Consider the following 27,195-nt stretch of genomic DNA (forward strand, 5'->3'; position numbering starts at 1 on the left):
CACTGAACTTTATCATAAGTGTTTGGAAGAGATTATACTGAGAAATCAAAGTGACACTGGTGAGTTCTATCTGAAATGGTACCATTTAAGGTCCAATTTCAGACACAGGCAGTGAGTCCAGAGTGTCCCACAACAAGCCTGCAGAGAACACACCGTTTCCTGTTTGTGTCCCGTTCAAATGCCTCCCCCTCCTCCGGGTCTAACCATGCACCTGCAGCAAGGCCCTGGCCCTGCCTGAAAAACACTTTTAGCCCAATTACTTTCTCCCCAGCACACAGAGAAAAGAAAACAGCACATGTTGTGAAACAATAGCATGGTATACAAACACGCCTTGCCACTGGAGTAAACATACTTCAACAAAACCACATTGTACAACGCCTACAGACTGGCCCTGGTTTAATAAAAGAACACAATGATAGTTTGTTGGGGATGGATATAAAATACAAGGCATTTTCCACTTAAACGATGGTCTCTTAAGGAGCTGCACAACGTGCACGCAAGCTTTGGTTCTGGGTGCCAAGATCACTAAAACTAGTAGAAACCCATCTGCAACATATGCATAGTTTTCAGTAAATTGTAGTAAATCACAGTACAGTAAATCACCTTCAAATGGCCTTTGAATTGCATACCTCATCAAGCACAGATGTTCCCATTGGGCCATCTCCAAACAGAGACATGGCTTGCGGGTTAGGCTCACACACATTTCCAATGAAACACAGCTATCCTCTTGTTTATGTATCATAATATTCTCCAACGGACATGGAACATGGAAGTGGGGGTGCATGATTTCCCCCATTTCCTGATCAGTAAACGGTGACCTCCACTGGCACTTTTCCATTTTACCAGAAGTCCTCATTGAAAACAGACTGAGGAGGGAAACAGAGGGTGGAGGAAGGGGCGCGGTGTGGGGGCATATAAACAACTCCAGACTCCACCAAAAGAGTGTCTAACTCCTGGCTGCGATCCAGCTAGTAACTGTCCGGCATCACTCTGAGACACAAAGAGCTCTGTGACCTTCCATAGTGCTGTGTGCGTGCGTGCGTGTGTGTATGGGACTGTAATCCATAGTGTTGCCCTCCGACAGTGGCTGCAGACAGAATACTTTGCGGGGTCGTTAAGTCTAAGTTGTCTAACAGAGAAAGTCCCGATGTTGGACCCAGTCGGGTCAAAGGGGAGCCATCATGGCAGCTGCTGACTCATAACGGGAGACTATAGGACTTACTGGAAGGTCTGTGAGTCAGATAGTCACCCCTCCCCATATTGCCCTGTCCCCACCCTCTCTCCCCTCTTACCCTCCTCTCCCTCAGCCAGTCTCTCCTCTGATCTCACACAGCGGTCCGTCTGTAATCTCACTTAGACAATAACACACCAACGCCACCCTACCCATATGTTTGGTGAGCTCATGATCCCCCTCACAATTCCACCCAGTAAGAATGTTGTACACATGTTATCAGGCCATAAGGTTAATAACACAATGTCGTGTTAAAATGAACAATGTGATGAGAGTTGGTGTTATATTGGTACCGCCGTGCCATGGCGTTAGGTTTACAGAGGTAAATAGTAATGCATTAGATGGTGCTACTGATATGAGTGTAAAATAAAATGAGATTAGACTTATAAAACAACAAAACCCCACCGTCTTGTGTGCTAAACAAAGTAAACAACCACTCGGGTTTTCTTTTAAACTAACTCAACACAGTGAACAACATCTCCCTCTCCCGTCCTCTTCATTATCACATAACTCAACATCAAGCGTCATCAGGAATAGAATAAATGTCCATTCTGGAGCGCCATGAGTCCTGCCTGGGTTTCAGCTGAGTGGTTAGAGAGGGGTGTGTGGGTGGAAGTTCAAGCTAAGTGTTTATGGCAGGCAGGAAGTCGGTCCGCTAGCTTATGCTGTCAGTGTGTGTGTGTGTGTTGGGCAGTGTGTGCCTGTGTACATGCGTGTGTGTGTCTGTTTGTGTTTGTGTGTCAGTCCGCTTGCGCGGCCACTCTGTGAGGGAAGCAGTGGGCCCCTGTGCCCTAGCACCGTGGGAGGAATCCAATCTAAAAGACTCCACCAGGGCCCTCGCCCAAGCTCAAGCCTAGCTGGAAGCCATCCCCAGCGAGCAGCGCTGTCAGGTGGCTGGCGTGGGTGTGGGTGCAGTATAATGAGAGAATGTAGCCTATAGGCGTCGCAGGCGTTGGATATTCCTGCATGGACAAATGATGTGAGTAAGACTATGATTGAGAGGAGTATGTACTGCTGTAAATGAATACCACCCACAACCTGGGCGGCCCACTCTCTATTCTCTGTATATCATCAAATACTGTTTATGTAATATGACTGTTACATAAGGGAACACCCACTGTTCACGGAAGTGCATCACTGGTACTAAAACACCTGTAGCTATCAGGAAACATGAATGCATGTTTGTTTCTGAAGTTCCATTCATGAACTTTCATTGGCCATGGTACATATTGCTCATTTGGCATTTTAATTGATTTATGTCCAATTGCTCTACTTTTTTTTATTTTTTATTACTGATACTTTAGTAAAATGAATAGGGTCTCAAAGTAGTTTAGAAATGGTTAATTAATAGTTTATATAGAGTTTATACTTTTATTATAAATTGTTACTAATAATCAGTTACACTTGTCGAAATTGTGAGATTTTCGCTTGGTCCCAACATGTGTTTTAATTGCATATGACTGTACAGTTTTTTAAATTCTTACTTTAATGTATTTTGAAATATAAAAGCTGCAAAGTTTGCAATGTTTTCTGCTAATTTAGACATAGGTTTCACACAGTCTGTTGTACCACCGCCGTTGGAGTGCAAGCATCCTGGCCATATGCCTTTCCACACTTTCTCCAGCAAATTCGATTTTCCTTTTCCCTCTTCACAAAATATTATCATGGAACAGTCCAATGTCATTCAAAGACAATCGATGGATGGAAAACTGACCAATGAGATTGCTCTAACATTTTGATTTTTCAGGTCCTTCCCTGTGATTGGCTTACTTCCATGAAGAAGTATCCGCCTCTAAGCCTCTTATAGGCTGTGTTTCGCGGCATTCTGCAAGTCATTTGAATACGGCTGGTCGTGGTCGCGGTTTCTAATGACTTCTCATTCAAAGGATCGTGCAGACACAATGGATGGACTTTACGAATAGGAATTTCATGTTCCGAAAACACTGATCGTTATTATTTGTGTGCATTTTGCACTTATTTCCAAGGATAATTTTTTGAAGGATTATTGTCTTTCATCTGCTTTTATTTTCCAAAAACGTGGAATCTTTTTATTAGATACAAATAGTATTTATACTGTTACAATTCGATTTTTTTTCCCAGTTGGGGTAAGTTGATCACAATACAGCTGTAGGATCTTAATTTGATCACTATTTTTTGTTTCTGTGAATTTGTAGTGTATTCATGGTTTATAACGGCTTCTAAAGTTTGTATTTTCCACTTTAAAATGCCCTAACGAAAATTGTAAAAATGTTCATGAATTATAATCCACATAATAATTCACATTTATTATTTCCCTACTGTAGCGAACTGTATGTTAAAATCTGTATGTTCACTGTGAGCCTGATTATTTGTAACAAGGAAACATTCTGGGAATGTGAAACTTTCAAAACAAAAGTGTTATGTAATGCATTTGACCTATAAATGACAGGGCTTTGAGGGTTGCGCTTTGACTGAAGGCAAAAACAATTTAATGATGGCAGATCTTAACTTTTACCAACAACAACATATTTCCATAATCACCTTTAGCAATCCCAGACACTCATATCGGATATAATTTAATGTGATGTGAAACTTTAAATAGACTTTAACTGTGTTATTGTTTTTGCTCTAGTCTGCAGCATGGCCTATATAACTACTTGTCTGGCATGCATTAGCCTTCATTACTCACCAGTGTTATGGCTGAGTGTGGTTCAACCCAGCAGAGTTCTATTCTCATAATAAGAGTGCATGAGTCAAGAGTAATAAACTGTGCCAGGGGGTGTGGGTTGGGCTGTGTTTACCCTGTCTGGGCTACAGTTAGATGGTTACAGTAGACTGGGGAACAGACAAACAGGGTGGGATATGTGTGGGAATGTGATTTCTTAGAAACAACACCCATCTTATTTTATGACCGTATTTGCTTCTCTATCAGATGTTCAGTTCTTTTTTTTTCTAGGCTAGGGAACAGACCAAACAGGGTGAGACATGAGGTTTATTATTCCTTCTGTCTTATAAACAGCATCCACCCTTATATATCCAACATGGATACAGCATAGTATAGCTGTTTTATTTCACAACTCTGCTATAGTTGCTTCTCTATCAGATAGATGAGGTTCTTATCTGTTTCCACTTAACCCTTTATGATCCATTTTCATCCCCCCGTCAGGCTGTGGTGTAGTGTCAGCCTGTTGGTCAGTCAGAGAATGTCACTTTCATTCAAATGTAGAAGGCTTTAGTAGGCCCGAGCTTTACTCTGTGTGTGTGTGTGTGGGGGGGGGTACATGTTGTAGTAATGCTGGTCGGTGATTGCTTGAAAACGTCTATCGCGGGGTAGATCATCAGCTCCTGTTGTAAGCAGGTCACCATCATTAATGCGGCCTCTCTGTCTGTCCAGACTAAAGAATAAAGTACCTTTAATCTCTTAACAGTTTTAAGGAAGCCAGCAGGGAGAGGAAAGGGATGTGCCAGGATGGCGGGTAAATGAGACAGTGGCATAGTCAGGCTTATACCAGAATGAAGTAGAATCAGCACTAGTAAGGACATGAGACAGTGGCATAGTCAGGCTTATACCAGCATGGTGTAGAGTTAGAATCAGCACTAGTAAGGACATGAGACAGTGGCATAGTCAGGCTTATACCTTAGAATCAGCAGTAGTGGGTTAACACCATTAGGGTAACTTATTACACACTGCCAGTAGTTATTACATAAATTATTCAATTAAAAAAAAACATATTTTCTCCCTGTTACACACACATAAACACAAGTGTGCACATGCGCGCACACACACACATACACACACACACTCTCTCTCTTTCTTGGGGGAAATGACATTCGGTTGAAACCATGAAAAATAAAGTGTTTTAGTTATGAGTTTAAGGGAAGAACAAAGATTTGACATTGTTTTTATATTTGAAATCTCTTTAACAGGTCAATATGCCTCCCACAACACCATACGCTGGCAAGTTCAACCCCAGCCCTTACAACAACAACCACAATCTCCACAAATACCACCAGCCCATGGAAGCGAGCTACGGGGACATGTGCTATCATGACAACAGTCTTGTTTCAGGCTCCCTGGAGGCCCTAATACAACACTTAGTTCCCACAGTAGACTACTACCCTGACGTGAGTCTTATCTCTAGTCCAACAAACATTTTGGGGGTTATGAAAGGGGAAGACAATTAAGCTCATAAGGCTTAACTGTTATATTCTTCAAGAACAAATGTGTATGCGGTACAGTGGACTACTAAATCAAATCAAATGTTATTTGTCACATACACATGGTTACTACTCTGACGTCTGTTGTTATCTCTGGTCCAACATGCTTTCTCAGGGGGACTCTAATGACAACAACAAAAACATAAACAAGGGAGTAATACAAGCTGTTATGCCAAATAGGCTACGGTTATATTTCGGGTTGTGTACTTTGTCCATGCGTTATATTCTTGAAGAACAAACGGGTAGACTCACTCAGAATGTATATATCATTAACTGAAATGACCATTGAACAGCGGGAAATGTGCCATATTGTGCTGGGTTGGTGTTTGGTTGACTACAACATGAGTTGATGTTAACTATCTTTTTTCTTGTTCTCCATCAGAGGTCGTACGTCTTCACCTTCCTGCTGAGTTCCCGCCTCTTCCTCAACCCGTATGAGCTCATGTCTCGGGTGTGTCACCTGTGTGTGGAGCAGCATAGATCTGGAGACCTGCTGCTTGATAAGGTAGTTAACACACACACACACAAACAGAGATGCACCCACACACACACACACACAGATGCACCCACACACACACGCACACACACAAACAGAGATGCACCCACCCCCCACACACACACACACACAAACAGCAAACAGAGATGCACCCACACACACACACACACATAGAGATGCACCCACCCACACACACACACACACAAACAGAGATGCACACACACACACACACACTAGTTCGAAACAACCAGGAGTGGACACCCCCTCTTTACAGTCTGTCTAACACTGGCATGTCTTTCTCCTTGCTGTCTTTAGATCGGAATACGAGACGTCGCTCCGAAGATCGTGCAGCTGCTGACAGAGTGGACGGAGACATTTCCCTATGACTTCAGAGATGAGAGGATGATGCGCTGCCTGAAAGAGATGAGCCATCATCTGGCCAGAGGAGATGAAGTCAGTACCCTTATATAACCTCTGACTAACTGACTCATTCGAGATGACAGTCGACATGGCACCAGACATTTCATTTGACCAGCTATGGTTGTGTTTGACATCAGACACCTTTATTTATCACATATTGAGCTACAGGGCGCTGAGTTCATGTTGCCTTGTGCTGTTAGTCTTTTCATTAGGTGTGTTATTATGTTCACTTGTCGTTACGTCACAATATGTGTTGCCTGTTAGATGGCTCATATGTTTTATATCGGCGTGGATGGCGTAGGAGGTGAGAATACACACCCAATACAAGTTCACAAGTTGCAGACTTGGATAATGAACTCAGCGCCCTCCTCGTTATATCAGCACAGACACAAATATACCTTGATATGGGTTTCTCTCTCTCTCTCTCTTGATGTTTTCTAATATCAGTAGTTGAAAAGATTGTTTCCAAAACGCTATATATCCATTGTCAGGAAGGTGGGTAAATGAGCTTTTATTGTGTAAAATAAATTGTGAAAGTGATTGGTGTGTTTCTTTCACTATCCAATCATATAGCATGGGTTCACTGACATAAATGTATTTGTTTCAAATCTATCGCTTGATGGTTTCATTTCAGAGAGACAAATAACCATGTTTTTTGCTAAATGCTATATATCCCCCTCACTCGCAGAGAAATAAGTAACAAGTATCAAATAACTACATTTTCAAATGGTACATTTGTGACATCGATATTTAAAATGAGTAGCATGAGATTTTGTAGGTGAAAGGTGCCATTTTAGTCATTTAGCAGATGCTGTTTGGCAGAGCGACTTACAGTTCGTGCATTCATCTTAAGATCGCTAGGTGAGACAACCACAGATCACAGTCAAATATGCAGGACATGAACGTCCCGTTCCAGCTAAACAATGGATATATAGCATTTTGCACACACAAAAAAACTTTTTCATACACATCTAAAATCTATAAATAGTTATATTTTACACACACATGAATACCTAGGATAGGATAAGTAATCCTTCTCACCCCCCTAAAAGATTTAGATGCAATATTGTAAAGTGGCTGTTCCACTGGATGTCATAAGGTGAATGCACCAATTTGTAAGTCGCTCTGGATAAGAGCGTCTGCTAAATGACTTAAATGTAATGTAAATGTACCCATAAGCAATCATTTCTGATGGAGAAAAAAAAACTGTGAAAAATGTGTGGATATAGCATTTTGGAAATAAACTATTCACTTGTATACAATGCATAGATTGATCTCTCGCTCGATGTTGTTTTACATCAGTACTCGTGGAGGGCCATGCAGCAGATGACTCAGAGGTTAATCCGAAGGTTGGCGGCCCTGGGTCAGTATGAGGAGGCTATCGCCACACTCAATGCCTCCTCAGCCGAGAGACCCACTGCTCTGAAGACCAAACAGCACAACGGACAAAGGAGTGACGTACTGAGCATCAGTGACGATGCTTTTATTCTCGCCCAGCAGCTCACGCACATTGAACTGGTGAGGAGAACACATACTGTAGACCGTACTGTATACTGTATTCATAATATGTGGTGTTCAGAGAAGTTCAGACTGAATGGCCGGTTCAACACTAAATTCATTAGAATTTAGTGTTGATTTAGAAGTACCCGTGATCGATCAATTAAAGTACCGTACTGTTAGAAATACAGTATTGCTTTAAAAATATTTGCTTAATAGAATTCTTACGTTTCCAATTCTAGGACAGATTGAGTTTTATCGGACCAGAAGAGTTCATCCAAGCCTTTGGTGTGAAAGATCCCCTGGACAACCATAAGGTAGGCAACATAACATTGTCCACTACCTTCCACATAACATTGTCCACTACCTTCCACATAACATTGTCCACTACCTTCCACATAACATTGTCCACTACCTTCCACATAACATTGTCCACTACCTTCCACATAACATTGTCCTCTACCTTCCACATAACATTGTCCACTACCTTCCACATAACATTGTCCTCTACCTTCCACATAACATTGTCCACTACCTTCCACATAACATTGTCCACTACCTTCCACATAACATTGTCCTCTACCTTCCACATAACATTGTCCACTACCTTCCACATAACATTGTCCTCTACCTTCCACATAACATTGTCCTCTACATAACATTGTCCACTCCCTTCCACATAACATTGTCCACTACCTTCCACATAACATTGTCCACTACCTTCCACTGGTTACATAAGATACCATCTGTCAGTAATTATGGTGAGGCTACTGAATGGGTTGTGGCTGACTTCATTGTGTAAGTCCATTAAGAATTATCAACAGAGTACATCACAACAACTAGTCATGAACAGACTGGGAGAAACAACTCTAGCCCAGATATAGTTTACAAGAAAAGAAACAGAACTAATTGAAATGCTCCACCAACATATCCATCATGGATATCATACTAGACAATCATTTTTTACATTTTTATTAAAGTAACCTTTACCTGTCTTTCCCCTCAGAGTTTCTTTAGAAAACGGAAGACCACTAACCTGGAGGCCTATGTAGCTTGGTTCAACAGACTCAGCTACCTGGTGGCCACTGAAATCTGTATGGTGAGTGCTCTCCTTCTTTCTCCCGCTTTCTCTCTCTGCCTCTGTCTCTCTCCCCCCGTCTACTGTAATTCTCTCTCCTTCGACCTTATTTCCCTCTCTCCCTTGTTTCTGTTATCCTTTCCTTCTCACACAGTTCCAATGGTTTTGTGTTTTTCTTTCTACCTTCCAGCCAGTAAAGAAGAAGCATAGAGCTCGGGCCTTGGAGTTCTTCATAGACGTGGCCAGAGAATGCTTCAACATCGGCAACTTCAACTCACTCATGGCCATCATCAGTAAGTTACAATACAGGGCTCTAGAATGTTTTTTAAATCTTATTTTTCAATTCTACAATAGAATGCTTAGAATTGGAATTTCAGTTAGTTTGAAATGAAATTGATCCCTAACCCCTGCTCTCCTCTCTCCACAGCCGGGATGAACATGAGTCCTGTGTCTCGGCTGAAGAAGACCTGGAGCAAAGTCAACACAGACAAGTTTGACATACTGGAGCACCAAATGGACCCCTCCAGTAACTTCAGCAACTACCGTACTGCCCTGCGAGGAGCCACCCAGAGATCCATCACAGCACACAGCAACCAGGAGAAGATAGTCATTCCATTCTTCAGCCTTCTCATCAAGGACATCTACTTCCTGAATGAAGGATGTGCCAGCCGGCTATCCAACGGTCATGTCAACTTTGAAGTGAGTCTGAGTAATGTACAGTACATGCATTATTGCTAATCATGACAAGACTATTACTGTATGACCTGGTTTCCCTCGACCAAGAAGCATGTTCAGTGGTGAATCTCCATTGAAATAGCTTTTTAGACTAGAACAAACTGGGTCGAAGAAATTGGCCTTTAGTGTTTAAGTAGCAGGTGAAAAACACATGGTTGTCGATTTATTTTTAATTTCAATGAATTTTCATTTCCTGTTTCTCTATAGAAACTGTGGGATTTGGCGAAGCAGGTCAGTGAGTTCCTGGTGTGGCGCCAGGTGACGTGTCCCTTCGAGAGAGACAGGAAGATTCTCCAGTACCTCGTCACCACGCCAGTCTTCACCGAGGATGGTGAGTGTTGTCCACAGATACATTACGTTTAACGTGTCAATTATTTAGAACAGTACGAAAATGTGCAGCGCCTGTGGTCTAATGGTACCCAGACGTGACCCTGGCTGTTTGCACGTGTGTACTCCCCACAGATACCAGGGTTTGTTGTCCACAGTTCCTGCTGTGTCTCCTCCCTTTCAAATTCTGTGCTGTCTAAGTAAAGGATACAGAGTATGAACGGATGATGAAAGTCCACTCTCCTATGAAAGTGCAAAACCTACTATAATCAGTACTGTATCTTATAGCATTGGCTTCGGGGATAGTCATGTTTTTTTGGTCTCTTCTGCAGAGCTGCATTTGGCCTCCTATGAGAGCGAAGGTCCTGAGAACCACATGGAGAAGGACAGTCGCAGGTCTCTCAGGTGTGTAACTTGACTTTATTCTTTACCTAACTTTACACTTGGATTCTGAACCTTTTTTTGGTGCACTGTTTGTATTTCAAAACATTGTATTATGTGTCCTATGTTGCAGGTCATCCCTTCTGCATAGAGAGCATCGGTGAGTGACGGTCATGAGTGGGACACTGGTCTGGGTGATTATTATAACCCAGCTGAAGAGGTTCATGGTCGACGGGCACTCGAAAGAGCAGAGAACGATGGGAGAAAGAACTGTTCAAAGCACTCAGAGAAAGGATGCCTCCCTCTGTGACTGAAGAACTGAAGATCTTGCCTCTCGCACCGTACATTGACAGATGATTCATTTGTAACGTGTCTACCCACACAGTATTTACAGTTCTTATTTTATACCAATGGGTCGTAATGGTTACCGATCATTTTCTATGCTCTTCTGAAGTAGTCTTTCTATAGTGTAAATGAGCTTGTTGCTGGTTGGCTTGCTCCGTCTTCTTAGAATGTAAGCAATTTCTTTTCTGTTATTGTTCTTAATAAATAGTGTGTTTTGCATATGTTTGGAATGAATTACTTACATATATGTGATGAATCTTTAAAGATACAAAAAACAAAACCTCAAAACTCATCTCATCTTTGGTGAAAGGAATATGAATATGACTGAATACCCAGCGGTGCATAGTTAACTCTATTTTTTTGTTGTACATTTTGTCATGCGTTGGTTTACCTTACAGCTATTACTTTTTATAAATGTTTTATGTTAATGTATTCTATTCTTTTTTTACTATTTCTTTTTTTATTGTGTATATGTGTTTAGTGTTTGCCCATCCCAATGTGCTACTTATCAGGGTACTCTACGTTAAGTTCTTATGTGAAATAAGAGGTATATTTTTTATTTTAAAAGAAAATAAAGAACATTTAAAAGGTGTTTTTTTGTTTGTTCTGTCCCTCTAAATTTCTCTCTAGTGCCATCTAGTGTTCACAACTAAGCTTACAATCAAGTCACATCCACACCGAAAATATTGTGATATTGTAAAAAAAAAAAAATAATAATATTAATTTATTGTAAAAGAATAAGAAAATTAATAGCATACTAAAAATGTCACATTTGACTGAATTGAGAGGAAAATCTAAACTATTTCTAAGGGGGAAAAATTATGCTTTACATGTAAGCAGACTCATTCATGTTTCAAATAAAATGTCATTGCATTGTTAATGTACATTATAATAATTACATAATAGTTATTTAATTTGTTGAATTAGTTCTCCATTAGTATCTTTATCAATATGAATATTATACCTTACTAATGATCTGAACTCATGTATGAGAGGTCAAGTGACGTGCAAGGTGATGACGTTGTCTGAAGACCTCGCTGCAGATGGAACACTTGAGCCTCTCTTCCCTCTCCCTGTAATGCTGTTGTTTCACCCCACACGCAGATCCTGTGGCATCAAGCGCCCTCTTGTGGTGAGACCTCATATGCTGCACCAGGTCTGAAGTCAGGCGGAAGGAAATGTTGCATTTGGCACACCAGTTCTGAGCCGGCAGGCAGAGGGGCGAGAGTCGTGAGACGGAAGGGGACAGGAGCACTGGGGAGGGGGGGATCGGAACCTGCAGGGGTCTCCCTGGGGTCCAGGGCCAGAGAGCTGCTGGGCTATAGAGAGGGTGCCTCTGTTTCAAAACACCCTGGACCAGCACAGGTCTGTGGAGTGCAGTAGAGGGAGTGGTTATGGAGATTTTAGCCCTCTCAGGCAGGGGGGTAGTCTGGGGAAGTGGAACAGAGCGTGGGGGCTGGGAGAAGGCACTTCTCCTGTTCTCCGAGACAGAGACTTGGTTGAAGGCAGAGGTGACAGGAGGAGAGTCAGTGGAGGTTTCCTCAGAGCGGGATGGAGATCGAGACAGAGTGTCTTTCAGAGTCTTCTTCTTTGAGTCACTCTGCTCCACTGCTGGTCCACTTCCGGGCTGAATGCTCTGGTTCTGTGGGTTGGATCTAATGTCTTCTGGCCCTGAGGTCTTCAGTTGTGGTTTTAGTTGAGCGGTTCTGTCTTTAGCAAAGGTGCTCCTTATTATATTGGTGGGCAGGTGACAGGTGACCGGGCTAGGTTGTTGGTTCAAGTTCAAAGTACAGTAACCTCTCTTCAGTGGTTCCTGCTTTATGACTAGAGGCTGTGGGCCATTCCAACTCTCCTCCGTGTGTTTCCTTTTGAGGGCGCTCCCTGCCCACCTGGTACCAGACAAGCCTGTCTTATTACTGTTATTCTCCATATCCCTGGCTAGATTGTGGAAGTCTGTTGCAGGTTTTCCATTCTGTGGACTTGTCTCTGGATGGCTCAGTTTGAAGGCAGGAACGGGAAGGGAGTCAGGTTTCACATGGTTGGCGTTGTCTTGACCAGGTTTGGTGGTGTTGCTGTTTGGTTGTCTCTGTGTGCAAAGGAATCTCCAATGTGCCAGGAAGGGGAACTCAGACTCAAAGCCCTGGTTGCAGTTTGTACATGTGTATGGACCAGCACCTGGTTATAAAGATGAATATGGTTTAATATCACATTATTCTGCCAATATTGCATGACATAAACCTTTGCCAATACTCTTTCAATTATACAAACATATTGAGGAAATCTAGTTTTAAATGTTTAATATTCAATTGGAGTCAACAGTTAAATCATAAAAATGGCTATGAATAATATATATCTATATATTGTAATACACATTCATAGAGTATGTATACCTTTGCTTTGCATCTGCAGTGGGTTTAGTAGAAGAAGCTTGGCAAGGTCTTTCCCATACCACACCAAAAGCTCCTCATCCATGTGGATCGTCCTGAGGGCTCTAAAGAACAGTTGTCCGTTCTTCACATAGGCCTCTAGGTTCTGTTCCTCGCTGCTCCGGGCTGACTGGACGAGCCGCAGCCACATCGGGCCGTCAGTGGGCATTTTGTGGGCTGAGGTGTCCACCTGTGTAGCCAAATAGAAACCGGTCTTACAAAAACATGTCAAGCACAGCATTTTGCCAACTGAAAGTTTCGATGCATTTTAGACATTTATTCGGGCATGAGAAACTGCCCCCAGCCAAACGTTTGGAACACATTCGTTTAGGGCGCATGGATTTACGTGCATGTTCTCACCCTTAAAATGTATGGTGCCGATCTTCTGTCCATAGACTTGAGAGCGATGAAGGCGATGCTGTCATAAACAGAGGTGTGATTCAGCTCACATGGTCCAAAAACTGCGTTTTCGGGAACGTCGCAGGTGGTGTGAACGCGCGTAAAAATGTCAGTTATCCATCGTTGCGCAATTTGCGCCGCTCTCGCCTCCAGGATCTCCTGAGAACCAGATAACATCAGAATTCATATATCATTAGGCTGACAATTAAGAATAAATAATTTGTTTGAATAATGACACCCAAAAACGTGCGTAAAAACGCTCTAAATCCAAAACAATACTTACCATTGAAACAGCTGACTGGTGGTACGATCTGCGCTTCTCTTATTTGCACTATCCCTGCTTGTATTATACAGTGTATTGTGCCTTGAAGATGCCCACCACTACATGCCATGGGACTGGTCGACTGTAGGAGCTGGTTTTATAGTCTAATCTAATCTGCACAATGAGATTTGACAATTCTCCGCCCCTCCTTTATCCTCTTGTTAGATGGGTGACATTAATGATCTCGGACAATCAGAAAGTATCGGTGCATGGATGGACAGTCTAAAGAGGTCATGGGTATCAGGGGCCAGACAGTGCATGTACAGTAGAAGCCTATTTCAACTGGATATTGAATTCATGACATTTGGTAAATAGGGACAAAATATAGTGTGGATTTAGGTGACGGCGGGTCATGTTCTGGTGTGCAAGCATGCCCCGCGGCCACACGATGAACGCGAGTGTGTGTCGAGTAAATGGAGTGATGCACTTTTCTGTATCCTCCTCGGGCGACAGATAAACCTTGGCTCATTGATGGGTTTACAGTGCTGGAATTCACTCCACACTATTGAGCAAATTCCACATTTTTTGTCACGTCCACAATGACAAGGACACCAGAATGCCGAATGTCGAATTTAAGTTATTAAAATGTTGTTGTTTTTTTCAGTCTGCTTAATTAAAAGTAAAATCCACGTGTGTCTATGGTTTTGGCTATAATTCATTGTATGTCAATAAAGTTTGGTTGTCGAACTGAAATAGTATAAATATTCATATTTAACAAAATATTGTGTCACCTGCTGTCTCCCCGCCCACTGTGCTGGTGGTGTAGTTACAGGGATTCACAGACTCGGTCCTCGCGTCCCCCCCATGTGCACATTTTGGTTTTGCCCTAGCACTGCACAGCTGATTTAATCGTCAAAGCTTGACGATGAGTTGGTTATTTGAATCAATTGTGTAACGCTAGAGCTAAAAACCAAAACGTGCGCGCAGGAGGGAAGAGTTTGGGAAACTCTGTGAGACTAGGGTGCAATAGGGTTCAAAGGCGCGCTTGTGCGTTTGTTCGACTCTCTTGCGCATGCTCACTTCAGATGAAACGGTACTGTCACAGTATCAGCGGCAATTCTATAGGAGACACGCCCCAAATCATTTTATTCTCTCAATTCAAAAATTAAATAGGTTACCCACAAGTGGCAAGGACGATACATAGTATTTACAAAGACACACAGTAACATGTCGCGTAAATGTCATGTTAGTTTATTTTCAATTTTATCGTTGGAAAATCAGGAATCAGTCTCGAGTACTGTTTCATCCAGACGAAGAAAGCGCATGTGAGATAGTCTACTCTAGTCAGTGGTACAGTACGATGTGCAAACTCAATGAGGAAATATTATTTTTATCAAGGCAATGATCATCAACGGACAGTGGACTGCACTCCTGCTTACCTTTCTCATAGGCCTAAACACATTATTTTGTAATACCGAAGAGGCATCTTGCCATGGCGCTTTTGATATTTATTTCGTTTTAGACAGGTAAGTAACGTTATAGCCTGCAGACTAAATGCAAGATGTAATTGATATGGTAAAGTAACTTGAATCAAAACGATTCCAGAGAATCCATCAGGTGTCAAATTGCACTAGTCAAGCGTTTTCTTATCACGTTTGTATGTCAAATACTCCTGTAAATAGTATTTAAATGACTCGAGTTCTATTTCAGTCTGTCTAGTCCTTGTAAGGGGTTGTTTGGTTCTGGTTCAGGGAGTGTTTCTGACTGCTTTACAGGTCTGGGAGTGTGCATGATAACTGGGGAGAGATCTATGAGTTTGTGGAGCAGCTCACCAACCGCTTTGTGAGGTAAGTGAATAAAGTCATACTCTCAGGTTCCAAGCTCTGTGTACAAGGTGAAATGAGCAACTTGTCTTGAACACTATACATCACTGTCCATCAATACTATGGCTAACTTTACAATCTGAATCATGAAACAGAAGAATGGGCCCCTTTTGAAGTCAAATAATGATTTACCAAGGACATAGGATATTTACACAGTGAGGAATCAAGTTAGTAGTTAACACAGTTAACACACTCATGTGAAAGTGGGGCAAATCCTTTTCAAGCAGTAGCCAATAGGCATTTGATCAAATGTAGCTCCACCGAACACTTGGATACAGTTTGTGGGATTATTTTAAAACTTAATAGTGGGGTACTAAATTTAACTCCAGAACAGTTGTCTGAAACAGCTGGTTGTGGTAACAACTGTGCATAATTGTAATTTAGGAGAGAAAAGGGTTAGCTCCAAAGGGTGTAGGGAGGGATAAGTTGGCCTACTGTAAGTGAAGTCTTTTAAATCCAAAATGACCAGTAACTTTTTGGTGTTTGATCCCATTCCTTGGTGTTTTTCGGTTTGTTTTAGTCCTAGGATGAGAGTTTCCTACATAGTTTTCTCATCTAGAGCAGAGGTGATTCTACCACTAACTGGAGACAGGTACAGACACACACACTCTCACTTGTCACAGTACTAAGCATCTCTCTCTCTCTTTCCCTCTCCTCTCTCTCTCTCTCTCGCTCTTACATTCTATCCTTTCTCTCCTCTCTTTCTCCCTCCTCTCTCTATTTCTCTCTTTCTCTTGCTCTCTCTCTCACACACTCAAACACACACACACACATCAGGCAATTAACATCATTTCTCAGTTAGAATCTCTTTGTAGATATGAAATAGATGAAGGCTTGAAAAAGTTAAGCAAAATCAGACCGGCTGGTGAAACATACATGCACGAAGGCATGAAGTCGGTAAGCATTTTCTATTTGAATCTATTCTTTATTTTAATTGTTGTTGGACTGTTTTTGTTGTACATTAAAACATGGCTTCCCCTATGTAGGCCTCAGAGCAGATGAAGGCCCAGGTCACACGGTCATCCAGTATTATCATAGCTCTGACTGATGGGAAACTGGAAGTCTATCCTTATGAACTGACCGTAAAGGAGGTAATAGCATTATACTAAACAGTGATGAGTAACAAAATAGTACTTGCTGGAAGTGCTTTGACCTCTGACTGGTACACAGCTATTTTCCTCTCTCTTTGTTGAAGGCAAATACCGCCAGGGAGTTTGGTGCTCGAGTGTACTGTGTTGGTGTGAAAGACTTTGATGAGAGCCAGGTGAGTGTTTTTAGGGATCTGTTTCATGCAGTGCTCTCGCCTTTCTATCAATTGAAGGCTGCATAAAGCACACATGAAATACACACACATGAAATACACACACTGCAATACACTATTTTGTTTACATTGAAATCTCTGAACACTGCCAAAGTGAATCAATACTGGAGCTACTAATGGGTACCATAAAATTGGAAGAAAAATGAGCGTACCCGTTTTATGACTTGATCGTCTGCCTGTCTTAGAGAGCGTTAGCAGTCTGGACAGGAAGTTTAGTTGTACTCTAATCATCTAATTGGATCGTGCCAGCCTGCTTCCTCTTATGGTTTCATTACATTAGATCAGCCTTTGAAACCAGACCGGGGAAAGATCAACAGAGGGGAGAAAAATGCTGTCTTGTAGATGTACAGAAAACAGAGGGAGAGAGTAGTGTTCAGACAATGTGGGAGAGAGAGTGCTATGTTGTACGTAGATGTGGGAAGACAATCTTTCCGATGTTGAGTGATATCATATGCTTTCCTCTTGTACCCACAGCTTGTTGACATTGCAGACAGCAAAGACCAAGTATTCCCAGTGCTGGCTGGATTTCGTGCACTCAAAAGCATTGTGAATTCGGTCAGAATAATTACATACAACAATATGTCAAAATAAACGTTAAGACACATACCTTGTCATTAACGTTATCATTGTTTATATTTTTCACAGATTTTGAAGCAGTCCTGCACAGAAATATTCAGGATAGAGCCCACTAGTGTTTGCGTAAATGGTACGTTGCAAAGCTTGAGTTTGTTGATATACCGATACCAATACTATTATTGGGTAACACTGTTATTTGTTTGTGCCTGAAAATCATCCTGACATTCTGCCCCTCTATAAAATTGTAGAATCTTTCAACATCGTCCTGAGAGGGTATGACTTTACCCGTGGCAGGAGCCAGGATGGAGTGATCTGCGTTCTCACTGTCAACCAGAAGACATACAGTTAGTATACCCCAAGCTCCATAATGCATCACATTCTGCATTCCAAAAGACACACCTACCTACTGTAAGAATGCAGATTGACAATAACCCCCCCCCCCCAAGCGCGTGTTCATACTACATTCATTCCTGTTTACCAGATGCCACCGTTGTTTTGTAGCTGTACACCCAACAGTGCACTTCAATCCTGTTGCTCAGAATGTCTAGTCTACTAAATGTCCCCATGAAGTAACCACGCTAATGAAGTACTGAGGGCGTGGAGTGAATGTTGTGTTTCAGAGAGAACAGAACAGTGTCTTATTTAGTAGGGTCAGGGAACATTAGGCAGCTAGCTGAGTACATGGATCTGGTATCTGTCTTATTGCTTAATATAGAACACAACACACAAAGTCTCTTCACTGAGAGGGCATTGAGCTCACCCAGTGCGCTCTCTCTCTCTCCCCTCCCCCCCCAGATGAGAGGCCCAATGTGGTGCAGGATGGCTATTTGTTGTGTCCAGCACCAGTGCTGCATGAAGTCGGACAGTAAGTGCTGCACTCAGTTCTCTCCTCTTCGAACTTCCTCTATCCATAAATGGCCAGTGAGCTACTGAGCGCACGCAGTTGGTCAGATCAAAGGAATGTCATGCTGTTGGTTGGTTGCCGTGAGAGCTGAACCACACAGCAACCCAGACTCTCCACAGTCAGCGACTACACACACTTCCATTCAGGATGGGTAGTGGGTTCGATGGGTAACAGGTGTTCATCGCTTTATAAAAGCAAAGGAAACAACCTCAAATGATATAAAAATATAATGAAAGCCTGGTGGTGACCGGAGAATGGCAGCTGTTCACCCCTAATCCATTACGGGACTGCCTGGTTTCTTCATAAAATGTGACCGAATAGGCTGAACCGATGTGTAGTGGTGAGACACACCAAAATGGTTTGGCACACTATCATTAAAACGGCTTAGAGGAAGATATGATATGTTAGACATTGTGACCCTGTGTTAGTTTTTACCCTGTCCACCAGCATGCCTATTTGCTGTGACACAGTGCCTTGGCATTTCAAGAGTTGTTCTGCCAGACCGATACTTAAATGAAGTTTGACCTACTTTGTTAGTATCTCTCTCTCTCTCGCCCTCCCTCTTTCTGTCTCTCACACACACACACGCACATGCGTGAAGCAATAATATAGAATTGTGCTGGATTTTCTTTTCCCTCACGATAGATCGATAGATGTGCTGATCAGCTTGAACAACGGGCAGTCCTACATCTCAAGCCCGTTCACTATCTACGCTACAACTTGTGTGAGTATCGGTGTCACAGGTCACACCAACACTCAGAACAAAACGGCCTCATTCTACTTACATAGAGTCCACCAAAGTCTAGTCTGAGGAAGTCTGTGATATAGCGTTAGATATGAAGTCGCACATCATCTGATAAAGCAGCCCACGAAACAGACTTTGTCTTACATTGTCTCCTGTTACAGTCTGATGGGACAGTGGTGCTGGTCCTGATCTTAGTTCTACTCCTGCTGCTGGCTCTGGCTCTGCTGTGGTGGTTCTGGCCGCTCTGCTGCACTATTGTGAGTCCTCCAGGACCGACTGTATTTTCCGGTAGTAAGGCAGGGAGAGAGTATGAGTTAATACAGTTGTAGATTGAGATGTCAGTACATAGTAATTCATTGTTGTATAACTGCTGACTGTTTTCTACTGTACATGCTACAGGTGATCAAGGACCCACCTCCCCGTCGCCCCCCTCCTCCTCTCCCGCCTCCTCCAGTACCTGTGAGTGCTTAGATTCTATGGAAGTGTTCTTAGAAGTACCAAGTGTTCGTCACACCATTGTAGAGTAACTTTACCGCCCCAAACTCCCTCCTCCACTACAGGAACCAGAGGTGGACCCTCTACCCAAGAGGAAGTGGCCCATGGTGGATGCATCATACTATGGGGGAAGAGGTATCGGAGGAATGAAACGCATGGAGGTACAGTTGAAGTTGGAAGTTTACATACACCATAGCAACATACATTTAAACTCAGTTTTTCCACAATTCCTGACATTTAACCCTAGTAAAAATTCCGTCTTAGGTCAGTTAGAATCAGCACTTTATTTTAAGAATGTGAAATGTCAGAATAATAGTAGAGAATGATTTATTTAAACTTTTATTTCTTTCATCACATTCCCAGTGGGTCAGAAGTTTACATGCACTCAATTAGTATTTGGTAGCATTGCCTTTAAATTGTTTAACTTGGGTCGAACGTTTTGGGTAGCCTTCAACAAGCTTCCCACAAAAATTTGGGTGAATTTTGGCCCATTCCTCCTGACAGAGCTGTTGTAACTTAGTCATTTTTGTTGGCTTCCTTGCTCACACACGCTTTTTCAGTTCTGCCCACAAATTTTTTATAGGATTGAGGCCAGGGCTTTGTGATGGCCACTCCAATACCTTGACTTTGTTGTCCTTAAGACCTTTTGCCACAACTTTGGAAGTATGCTTGGGGTAATTGTCTATTTGGAAGACCCATTTGCGACCAAGCTTTAACTGATGTCTTGAGATGTTGCTTCAATATATCCACATAATTTTCCCCCCTCATTATTATTATTATTATGATGCCATCTATTTTGTGAAGTGCACCAGTACCTCCTGCAGCAAAGCACCCCCACAACATGATGGTGCCATCCCCGTGCTTCAAGGTTGGGATGGTGTTCTTTGGCTTGCAAACCTCCCTTTTCCTCCAAACAACGATTATACTTGCATACTATTGTTTGTACAGATGAACGTGGTACCTTCATGTGTTTGGAAATTGCTCTGAAGGATAAACCAGACTTGTGGAGGTCTACATTTTTTTTCCTAAGGTCTTGGCTGATTTGTTTAGATTTTCCCATGATGTCAAGCAAAGAGGCACAGAGTTTGAAGGTAGGCCTTGAAATACAGCCACAGGTACACCTCCAATTGACTCAAATTATTTAAATTAGCCTATTTAAATCAGAAGCTTCTAAAGCCATGACATTATTTTCCAAGCTGTTTAAAGTCAGTCAGCTTAGTGTACGTAAACTTCTGACCCACTGGAATTGTGATACAGTGTATGTTTGAATGAGTATTACCCCATTGAACTTAATTTTCTATTTGGGCTGTACTATATCTTGACAGCAAACTGCGTCACTTTATTTTGAGTGGTGTTAGTTACTCTAAAGTTCTGAATGGTTATTTTGTGCTAAACAAATATAAACTGTATAAAATGTGAAATGACCTGCTGTAAACTGTGTCTTAGGTTCGTTGGGGTGAGAAAGGTTCCACAGAGGAAGGTGCACGGCTCGAGAAAGCCAAGAATGCGGTGGTCACAATGGTGGAGGAGGAGGTGGAAGAGCCTATCATTAGAAAACCAATGCCTCAGAGACCACCCCCTACTTATCACATCCCAGAACAGTCCAAATGGTACACACCCATCAAGGTAAGTCACCATGCTTTCAGAGCCACATTGACAATGGCTGTCAGTAACTGGTTTTGTATATTAAACCAACAGGTTGACTCTTATCATCACTTGTTTTGTTGTTAGGGGCGTTTTGATGCACTGGTGGCGTTACTCAGGCGACAGTATGATCGAGTTGCTGTCCTGAGACCAACAGCACAGGACAGGGTAAGGCACCCCCTTGTATAATGTACTCAATCAGTTTACTTCCCGTTTACTTTCTGAATTGTTTTCGTAAATTGAGTGAAAATGGAATTGACCCTAACCCCGATTGCAACAAACTCATGAACAAAGAAAGAAAAGGAGAAAGAGACATACTTAACGATCTCTCTTCTGCTTAGTAAATGTTGCCCAGTTCACACGTTAGTAACTTTGTCTAGCTCATTAGTGGCCCAAGCAGACAGGCTCATCAGCGGAGAAGGGATGAGGGGCAGTAAGGGAGAGGCAGGACATGACAGGTCAGTTACCACTCTGTCCACTGAGAGGAGATGACAGCTTTAGCCATTAACTGTCTCCCCATACCCATATGGGATGGAGGGATCTTATAGATGAGTGATGGTACTTTAGCCATTAACTGCCCCCCATACCCATATGGGATGGGGGATGGAGAGATCCTATAGATGATGATGATGAAGAGAGTAGGGATGGATGTCTATGTTTGTGAGACTCTGACCCCCTAATGCCTATTAGCACCATTATTCTCTGTGAGGCCTCTGGCATGTCACAGCTCACTACAAGATAACGAGCAGAGCAGGGCTGGATGTAAAAGAGGATGGGGGGGGACGGAGGGATGGAACAAACGAGGGACAGCGTATGACCTCTGTCCTCTTATAACCTCCCTGTCTGTCACACTGTGTTTGTGTACTCTGTCACACTGTGTTGGTGTACTGCACTACGCGTTCATTAAGACGCTGGACAGGGCGTACATTGCCCTCTCATTAACAGAGGTGGGGGACGCTGGCGATTATCTTTTTACTAAGAAAGGTGGGGGTGGGTACCCTCTGTAATTGGTGTTAATGTGAATTTACTGTTGTAAATTGCTGTACTGAATTTGATAAATGTTCTATTTCTTGGATAAATTGTCAATATAGCCTATGAATCAAGGCATAGGTACACAATTGTCTGCTGTTTTAAGCAAACACTCCCTAAAACGTATTTGATGATATATTAGCTGTGATTTCTGGTGGATGGTTTTAGGGGTGCTGGTACCTGCTCTTATCTGACTGGGCTCATGATGGTGGCTCGCTTCTTGACAGAATGGGAGTGGCTGTCTGTTCAGCCAGTAATGCTCTTACGCTTGATTAGTTTGATTGGCTAATAATGATGTCGTGACAACTCGCCGGCCCATTCGCCATCTCCTCCTTACCCATTACAGTCAAAGCCGGCTGCCTCAATTGAGTTCAATTATGATCAATTATTGTAAATGTCAACTCTACGCAGTGTAGTCAAAACAATTTCCATGCTATGTCACATATAGTGACTCCATTTATGAGCTCGTTTTGTAACTGATGTACCTAATTTATCTGAGATACATAAATCCATATATGGTGGAGACTAATGGGTACATACACTACCAGCATAATATTGAGGAGAGCTGGTTTGACATGGTTGCTTGTTCTAATCTTCATACCAGTGGAGAGCAGGTCTGAGCAGTCTGCACCGTCTACGGAAGAGGCAAGCTGTGAGGCATGAACAATTTAATACCATGTACCATTGTTCATGAGAATTAGGCTGATATGGAGGTGGGGGTGGGGAGGTGTTACAACTGTAATGAAATACAGTATATGTTAGGGAAGGTCTATCCTGTATATTTTCAGATAAATCTAGAATAAGGTAGATCCATTTAAGTCTAACTGGTCGCTATTTGTACAAGAGAATGTGTTCTCAATAACTTACCTCTTAAAGTAAAAGGTTTAAATGGAATAAGTAAATAATACAGGAACTGCCTTTTGTTTTGTTCAGGGGCGCTGTATGAATTTCACCCGAGTTCCCAGTCATTAGGTCAAACAGTAATCTTTGGACTATGAGGCTATGGAGAGAACAGGGCTATGGACCACATGCCTAAACATCATCAATGTGCCGCTCTTTGGACTTATTGTTTGTTTTTATGTCAGATTTATTTATCCAGGTTTGTCTTTGGATAAAACAAACGTGCTTGGCAGCATTCAATAATGTTAGCTTGCTTACTTGCTATACAATCCTCATTTCACGGTTTCATTTAATGTAACCGTAGATCAAAGAACATGTGGTAAGAGGATAACTGTGTTATTGAGTGCCTTCTTGTGTCTTTTCTTATCAAGAATGAAGTGTATTTTGCTTGTCTTTTTTATTTAAGCTCTGTTGTTCCAAATGTGGTGTTGTAAATAAATACTTTTTCAAAATTCTGTGAAAAGTTTGAGGGTTTCACTTTCAACTAAAACTACAATGGGTTAATATTATTCCAAAACTACAGGCTAATCTAATTTATGTTAAACAATGTGATTATATTACATTGTTTATCTACTCCCTTGATCTAATGGTTATTATACATAAAAAATATTTTTAAAATTCAAGAGAGAATGTCAGATCAGAATTGTATTTTCTAGAGATTTTTAGGGGGAAAGACTAAAGACAATTATAATTTGATACATTGTTTATTTGAATATCATAAAATGATCTCAAGACATCTATGGACAAAATCCTATGCCAAAACAAAAATAATTGATTTTACATGATGTAAAATTTGCACATTTTAATATTAAACAATTAAACTCCTCCTACATTTTCATCAGCTACTTTGTATCGACATTTTCGCCATCATTAGTCTATGCTATGATTCATTTGCCTATCTGGGTCATTTCTATAATTTATCATTTACATATGGGCCACAACAAAAAGTTTTTCAGCAGATCTTTGGACCCAGCAGTCTTTAACTGCTGTTCATGAACTCCTAGTTTATTCAGGCAGTTTCTGAAGTGCAGAGGGGTTCTTTGGGCACGTGTCACAGGGCTAATTGTAATTTCCTATAGCTTGGTGGTAATTTCAGACCGGCGTTTTTGATAGTGCATGGAAATCCGCCAGGGAGGTGGGAGAGCAATGGCAGAAGTAATGCTTGATTCTGTTGGCCCGAGTGAAGATAGTGGAATACTGGAACATAAGAATGGAGCTATTGTAAAAGGCCTACAGTTGTAAATGAATGATAATGCACCATTCCTTGTTGGAGTGCGATTCATGAGAAAGGATGTTTTTTTGGGAAACACGTTTGTGGAAGTAGAATGTTATGATTTTCGGAGTAGGGTACCGGTTTCATATGGAAATGGAGGCTTCATAGTTTAAGATGAACATGTCAAGAATAGTTGATTTATGTCACTCAACCCGCACTGTGAATGGAAAAGAAGGGGGAAAGACTTGTGTTATTGATGTTTAATGAAGAAGTTCTCCTGACCTGTATAAAGCTGGGATATATGAGATATGTGGTGCGGGATTATGTACAAAAGCCACTTCAATGTCATAAATGTAAAATGTTTGGCCATGTTTGAATCAGTGAGGATGCACTGTGTTGCAATTGTTCCTGTAGTGCCCTGTTAGGGTGGAGGAGGTCAAAGTAGGAACGATCAGGGCTGTTGAGGTGTCCTATGCAGAAGCTGTGAAAATTGTCAAAGCAGCGAGCAGATGATGAAGCTATGGCAGTGGATGATGTCCAACAGTCTGTGGATGTCAGTCAGTTGAGAGTTCATGAAATACTAATTGTGAAGGTTGATTTTGTTTTGTTTATTGGGCAAGTGATTCATTGTACAGGACAAACGAACAAAACATCTAAGAAATTGGAAATTGTGAAAGCGGCTAAAAGGTTCTGGGATCTCCTGGATTTCACAGCAGAAACTTTGTAGAATACTGTCTGAAGATGCTTCCCCTCTCAGGCCCCAGAGCCTGTTTAAGGATCTGAGTACATTTGACCAAGTGAAGGAGTACATTGACTTTTGTTTCATTTAAATTATTAACATATCTTTTTTTGTTAAATTCTCAGTTTTACCCTACCCAGTAGGTGGCGGCAATACACCTTTTTGGATGTAGTCTGCCAATAAAACATTTCAAGAAGAGGCCGAGCATTTTTTGTTTTGTTAATGGACTAGCTAGCTGAGCAGTGTAAGTAGTGTCATTAATTTATATTATGAACAAAAAGCTTGCTAGATCACAAAGTAAGGACTATGTACTGTTGTTGACACCTCGTAGCATGCAACAAAAGGACATTTTATCTCTGCATGATTAATTCTGCATTCTAGCATGAAAGCTATCGGCAGCTAGCATGCCCGGCTAAATTTCAAGTTCCATTTCGTGTTATGAGAGGAATGCATATGTTTTGATCAATCACTTAGATCTGATTTTATCCAATAAACTAGCTATTACACAAAGCATGTTGACTTGCTAATTGTATTAGTCATAGTTTCAGATCCTCTTGTTAGTCTTTGCTATTGTTACAGTTCCCAGTTTTAGGACTGGTGCAGCAGAAAATAGTTCATGTAACACAGGATAAATTATGAAACAGGAGTACATGGCTTCTCTTTCAAAGGTTCTCAAGTATTTTATTCAACATTCTCTCAAGTGAAAACTGTCTTTTCATCGTATTTCAATGATTTCTTCAAAGTGTATTTAAAAATGTCTCATAAATCCCTGACATATTAGTTCATTCACATATCAAACATACATAAATGTACACATCAAAAATATTACATTCTAAATCCTCAAATTCTTTACATTTATACCCAAAACACATTTACTCAACTTTAATTCACCTATTTAGGTTATAATTATGTAACGTAAACTCACCATTCCATACAAATGTGAGCAACCGCAACATTCAAACGAGGCTACAAAGAAAACTAATGGGATTGTAGCGACTGTGTTGACGTCAACATTGGGGGTGTGAACTTGGTTTCTATTCAAGCGTTGATCGACATGGTAATTGGCTCTATAGTATTGGAGAAAAGTTGAAAAAACCGACCCTCCGTTACATCTTGACGTGTTATGTCATAACGTACAGCACGCATGAAGCAACTATTTATGTCTTACAATCTCTCTCCACCAGGTGTAGCACTTCTATCATCCTTTAAATACAAGAAATGGACAGTGACAGGGGGATGGATACCTAGTCATTCTCAAAGCCGCTGTTTACTTCTAAGATCACTTTAGCACCGCCCTAAAAACCCGATTCAAATCCGGCACAAACCTTCAAATAGGTATGTAAATGACACATTATATAAATGCTTTATAGTGTTTTATTTACATTTTAGAGGTGATAAGTTGGACAGATCGAATGAAAAAAAAGCAATTTTCCCACACGACATCTCTCCTTCTCACTATCACGCATTAGTTTCGCTTCCCCACCCGCCATTTTACGGGGCTCATTGCCTGCTTGAATTATGCAAAAAAGTGCAGCGTTTAGGTCATGTAATTGCTTTGGTTGGAACGGGGAGAAATTGTGCTTTACAATGGTATTGACATTAAAGTTGATCTGGAAGTATTAGGTTTCGGGGGCGCTAAAATAAGGGCAATTGTGGGACCAAGGAGATTTACGAGTTTACGGTAGTTGACTGTTCCCCACTATAGCCCCATAGGAGACTCCAAAACATGAAAGCCTTTAAAGACTGGTATAACTCAATAGAAGTTTACTTTATACCCATGCTAAAAAAAAGCATTCACCCAGTGTAAGGGCTAATAGAAAGACAAGACTATTTCAACTGACATGAATGCTAATTATTGCAAAATGTTTGAACAAGCTAGCATAGCGATAACCGAAGCTAGCAACCATCTGACCCGAGCTAGCAAACGCTAACCGCAGCTAGCCAAATGCTAA

General features: G+C 41.6%; 3 protein-coding genes across 4 annotated transcripts; 2 read left to right on the forward strand and 1 right to left on the reverse strand.

Moving 5' to 3' along the window:
• Positions 1–1,978: 1,978 nt before the first annotated feature.
• On the forward strand, positions 1,979–11,299 carry rasgef1bb (RasGEF domain family, member 1Bb). Of its 2 annotated transcripts, none has more exons than XM_052525949.1 (12): positions 1,979–2,210; positions 5,138–5,335; positions 5,811–5,933; positions 6,240–6,377; positions 7,647–7,862; positions 8,084–8,158; positions 8,848–8,940; positions 9,110–9,212; positions 9,347–9,618; positions 9,862–9,985; positions 10,314–10,386; positions 10,496–11,299. In XM_052525949.1, exons 2-12 carry the CDS (start codon positions 5,144–5,146, stop codon positions 10,524–10,526), a joined length of 1,440 nt encoding a protein of 479 aa, XP_052381909.1. In that variant the 5' UTR covers positions 1,979–2,210; positions 5,138–5,143; the 3' UTR covers positions 10,527–11,299. The 2 variants fall into 2 exon arrangements, with proteins under 2 accessions (XP_052381909.1, XP_035632617.2); XM_035776724.2 differs by lacking the exon at positions 1,979–2,210 and adding an exon at positions 3,056–3,336.
• Positions 11,300–11,411: 112 nt separating this feature from the next.
• On the reverse strand, positions 11,412–14,272 carry si:dkeyp-41f9.4 (PR domain zinc finger protein 8). Its single transcript, XM_035776883.2, has 4 exons — positions 13,816–14,272; positions 13,494–13,691; positions 13,098–13,323; positions 11,412–12,882 (listed from the first exon to the last, which is right to left on the reverse strand). The coding sequence occupies exons 1-4, from the start codon at positions 13,816–13,818 to the stop codon at positions 11,690–11,692; spliced, it is 1,620 nt and encodes a 539-aa protein (XP_035632776.1). The 5' UTR covers positions 13,819–14,272; the 3' UTR covers positions 11,412–11,689.
• Positions 14,273–14,757: 485 nt separating this feature from the next.
• Positions 14,758–23,746, forward strand: antxr2b (ANTXR cell adhesion molecule 2b). The gene is made up of 17 exons (XM_035776725.2): positions 14,758–15,320; positions 15,570–15,641; positions 16,198–16,269; positions 16,493–16,574; positions 16,664–16,768; positions 16,873–16,941; positions 17,473–17,553; positions 17,644–17,704; positions 17,823–17,918; positions 18,370–18,439; positions 19,124–19,202; positions 19,385–19,480; positions 19,623–19,682; positions 19,784–19,879; positions 21,165–21,344; positions 21,450–21,530; positions 23,325–23,746. Exons 1-17 carry the CDS (start codon positions 15,196–15,198, stop codon positions 23,361–23,363), a joined length of 1,464 nt encoding a protein of 487 aa, XP_035632618.1. The 5' UTR covers positions 14,758–15,195; the 3' UTR covers positions 23,364–23,746.
• The last annotated feature ends 3,449 nt before the right edge of the window (positions 23,747–27,195 follow it).

The sequence above is a fragment of the Oncorhynchus keta genome, chromosome 9 (genome assembly GCF_023373465.1).
Source record: "Oncorhynchus keta strain PuntledgeMale-10-30-2019 chromosome 9, Oket_V2, whole genome shotgun sequence".
NCBI classification, from domain to species: domain Eukaryota; kingdom Metazoa; phylum Chordata; class Actinopteri; order Salmoniformes; family Salmonidae; genus Oncorhynchus; species Oncorhynchus keta.

What these genes read in the sequence shown, in the direction of transcription:
- rasgef1bb (XM_052525949.1), top strand. Translation starts at nt 5,144, where the DNA reads ATGCCTCCCACAACACCATACGCTGGCAAGTTCAACCCCAGCCCTTAC. An exon ending in AGCTCACGCACATTGAACTG is followed by an intron (nt 7,863 to 8,083) that starts GTGAGGAGAACA and finishes TTCCAATTCTAG; the next exon opens with GACAGATTGAGTTTTATCGG. An exon ending in GACAGTCGCAGGTCTCTCAG is followed by an intron (nt 10,387 to 10,495) that starts GTGTGTAACTTG and finishes CCTATGTTGCAG; the next exon opens with GTCATCCCTTCTGCATAGAG.
- si:dkeyp-41f9.4 (XM_035776883.2), bottom strand. An exon ending in CGGCACCATACATTTTAAGG is followed by an intron (nt 13,324 to 13,493) that starts GTGAGAACATGC and finishes TTGGCTACACAG; the next exon opens with GTGGACACCTCAGCCCACAA. An exon ending in ACTGCAGATGCAAAGCAAAG is followed by an intron (nt 12,883 to 13,097) that starts GTATACATACTC and finishes CTTTATAACCAG; the next exon opens with GTGCTGGTCCATACACATGT.
- antxr2b (XM_035776725.2), top strand. Translation starts at nt 15,196, where the DNA reads ATGATCATCAACGGACAGTGGACTGCACTCCTGCTTACCTTTCTCATA. An exon ending in TGCACGAAGGCATGAAGTCG is followed by an intron (nt 16,575 to 16,663) that starts GTAAGCATTTTC and finishes TCCCCTATGTAG; the next exon opens with GCCTCAGAGCAGATGAAGGC. An exon ending in GTGCTGCATGAAGTCGGACA is followed by an intron (nt 18,440 to 19,123) that starts GTAAGTGCTGCA and finishes CCCTCACGATAG; the next exon opens with ATCGATAGATGTGCTGATCA.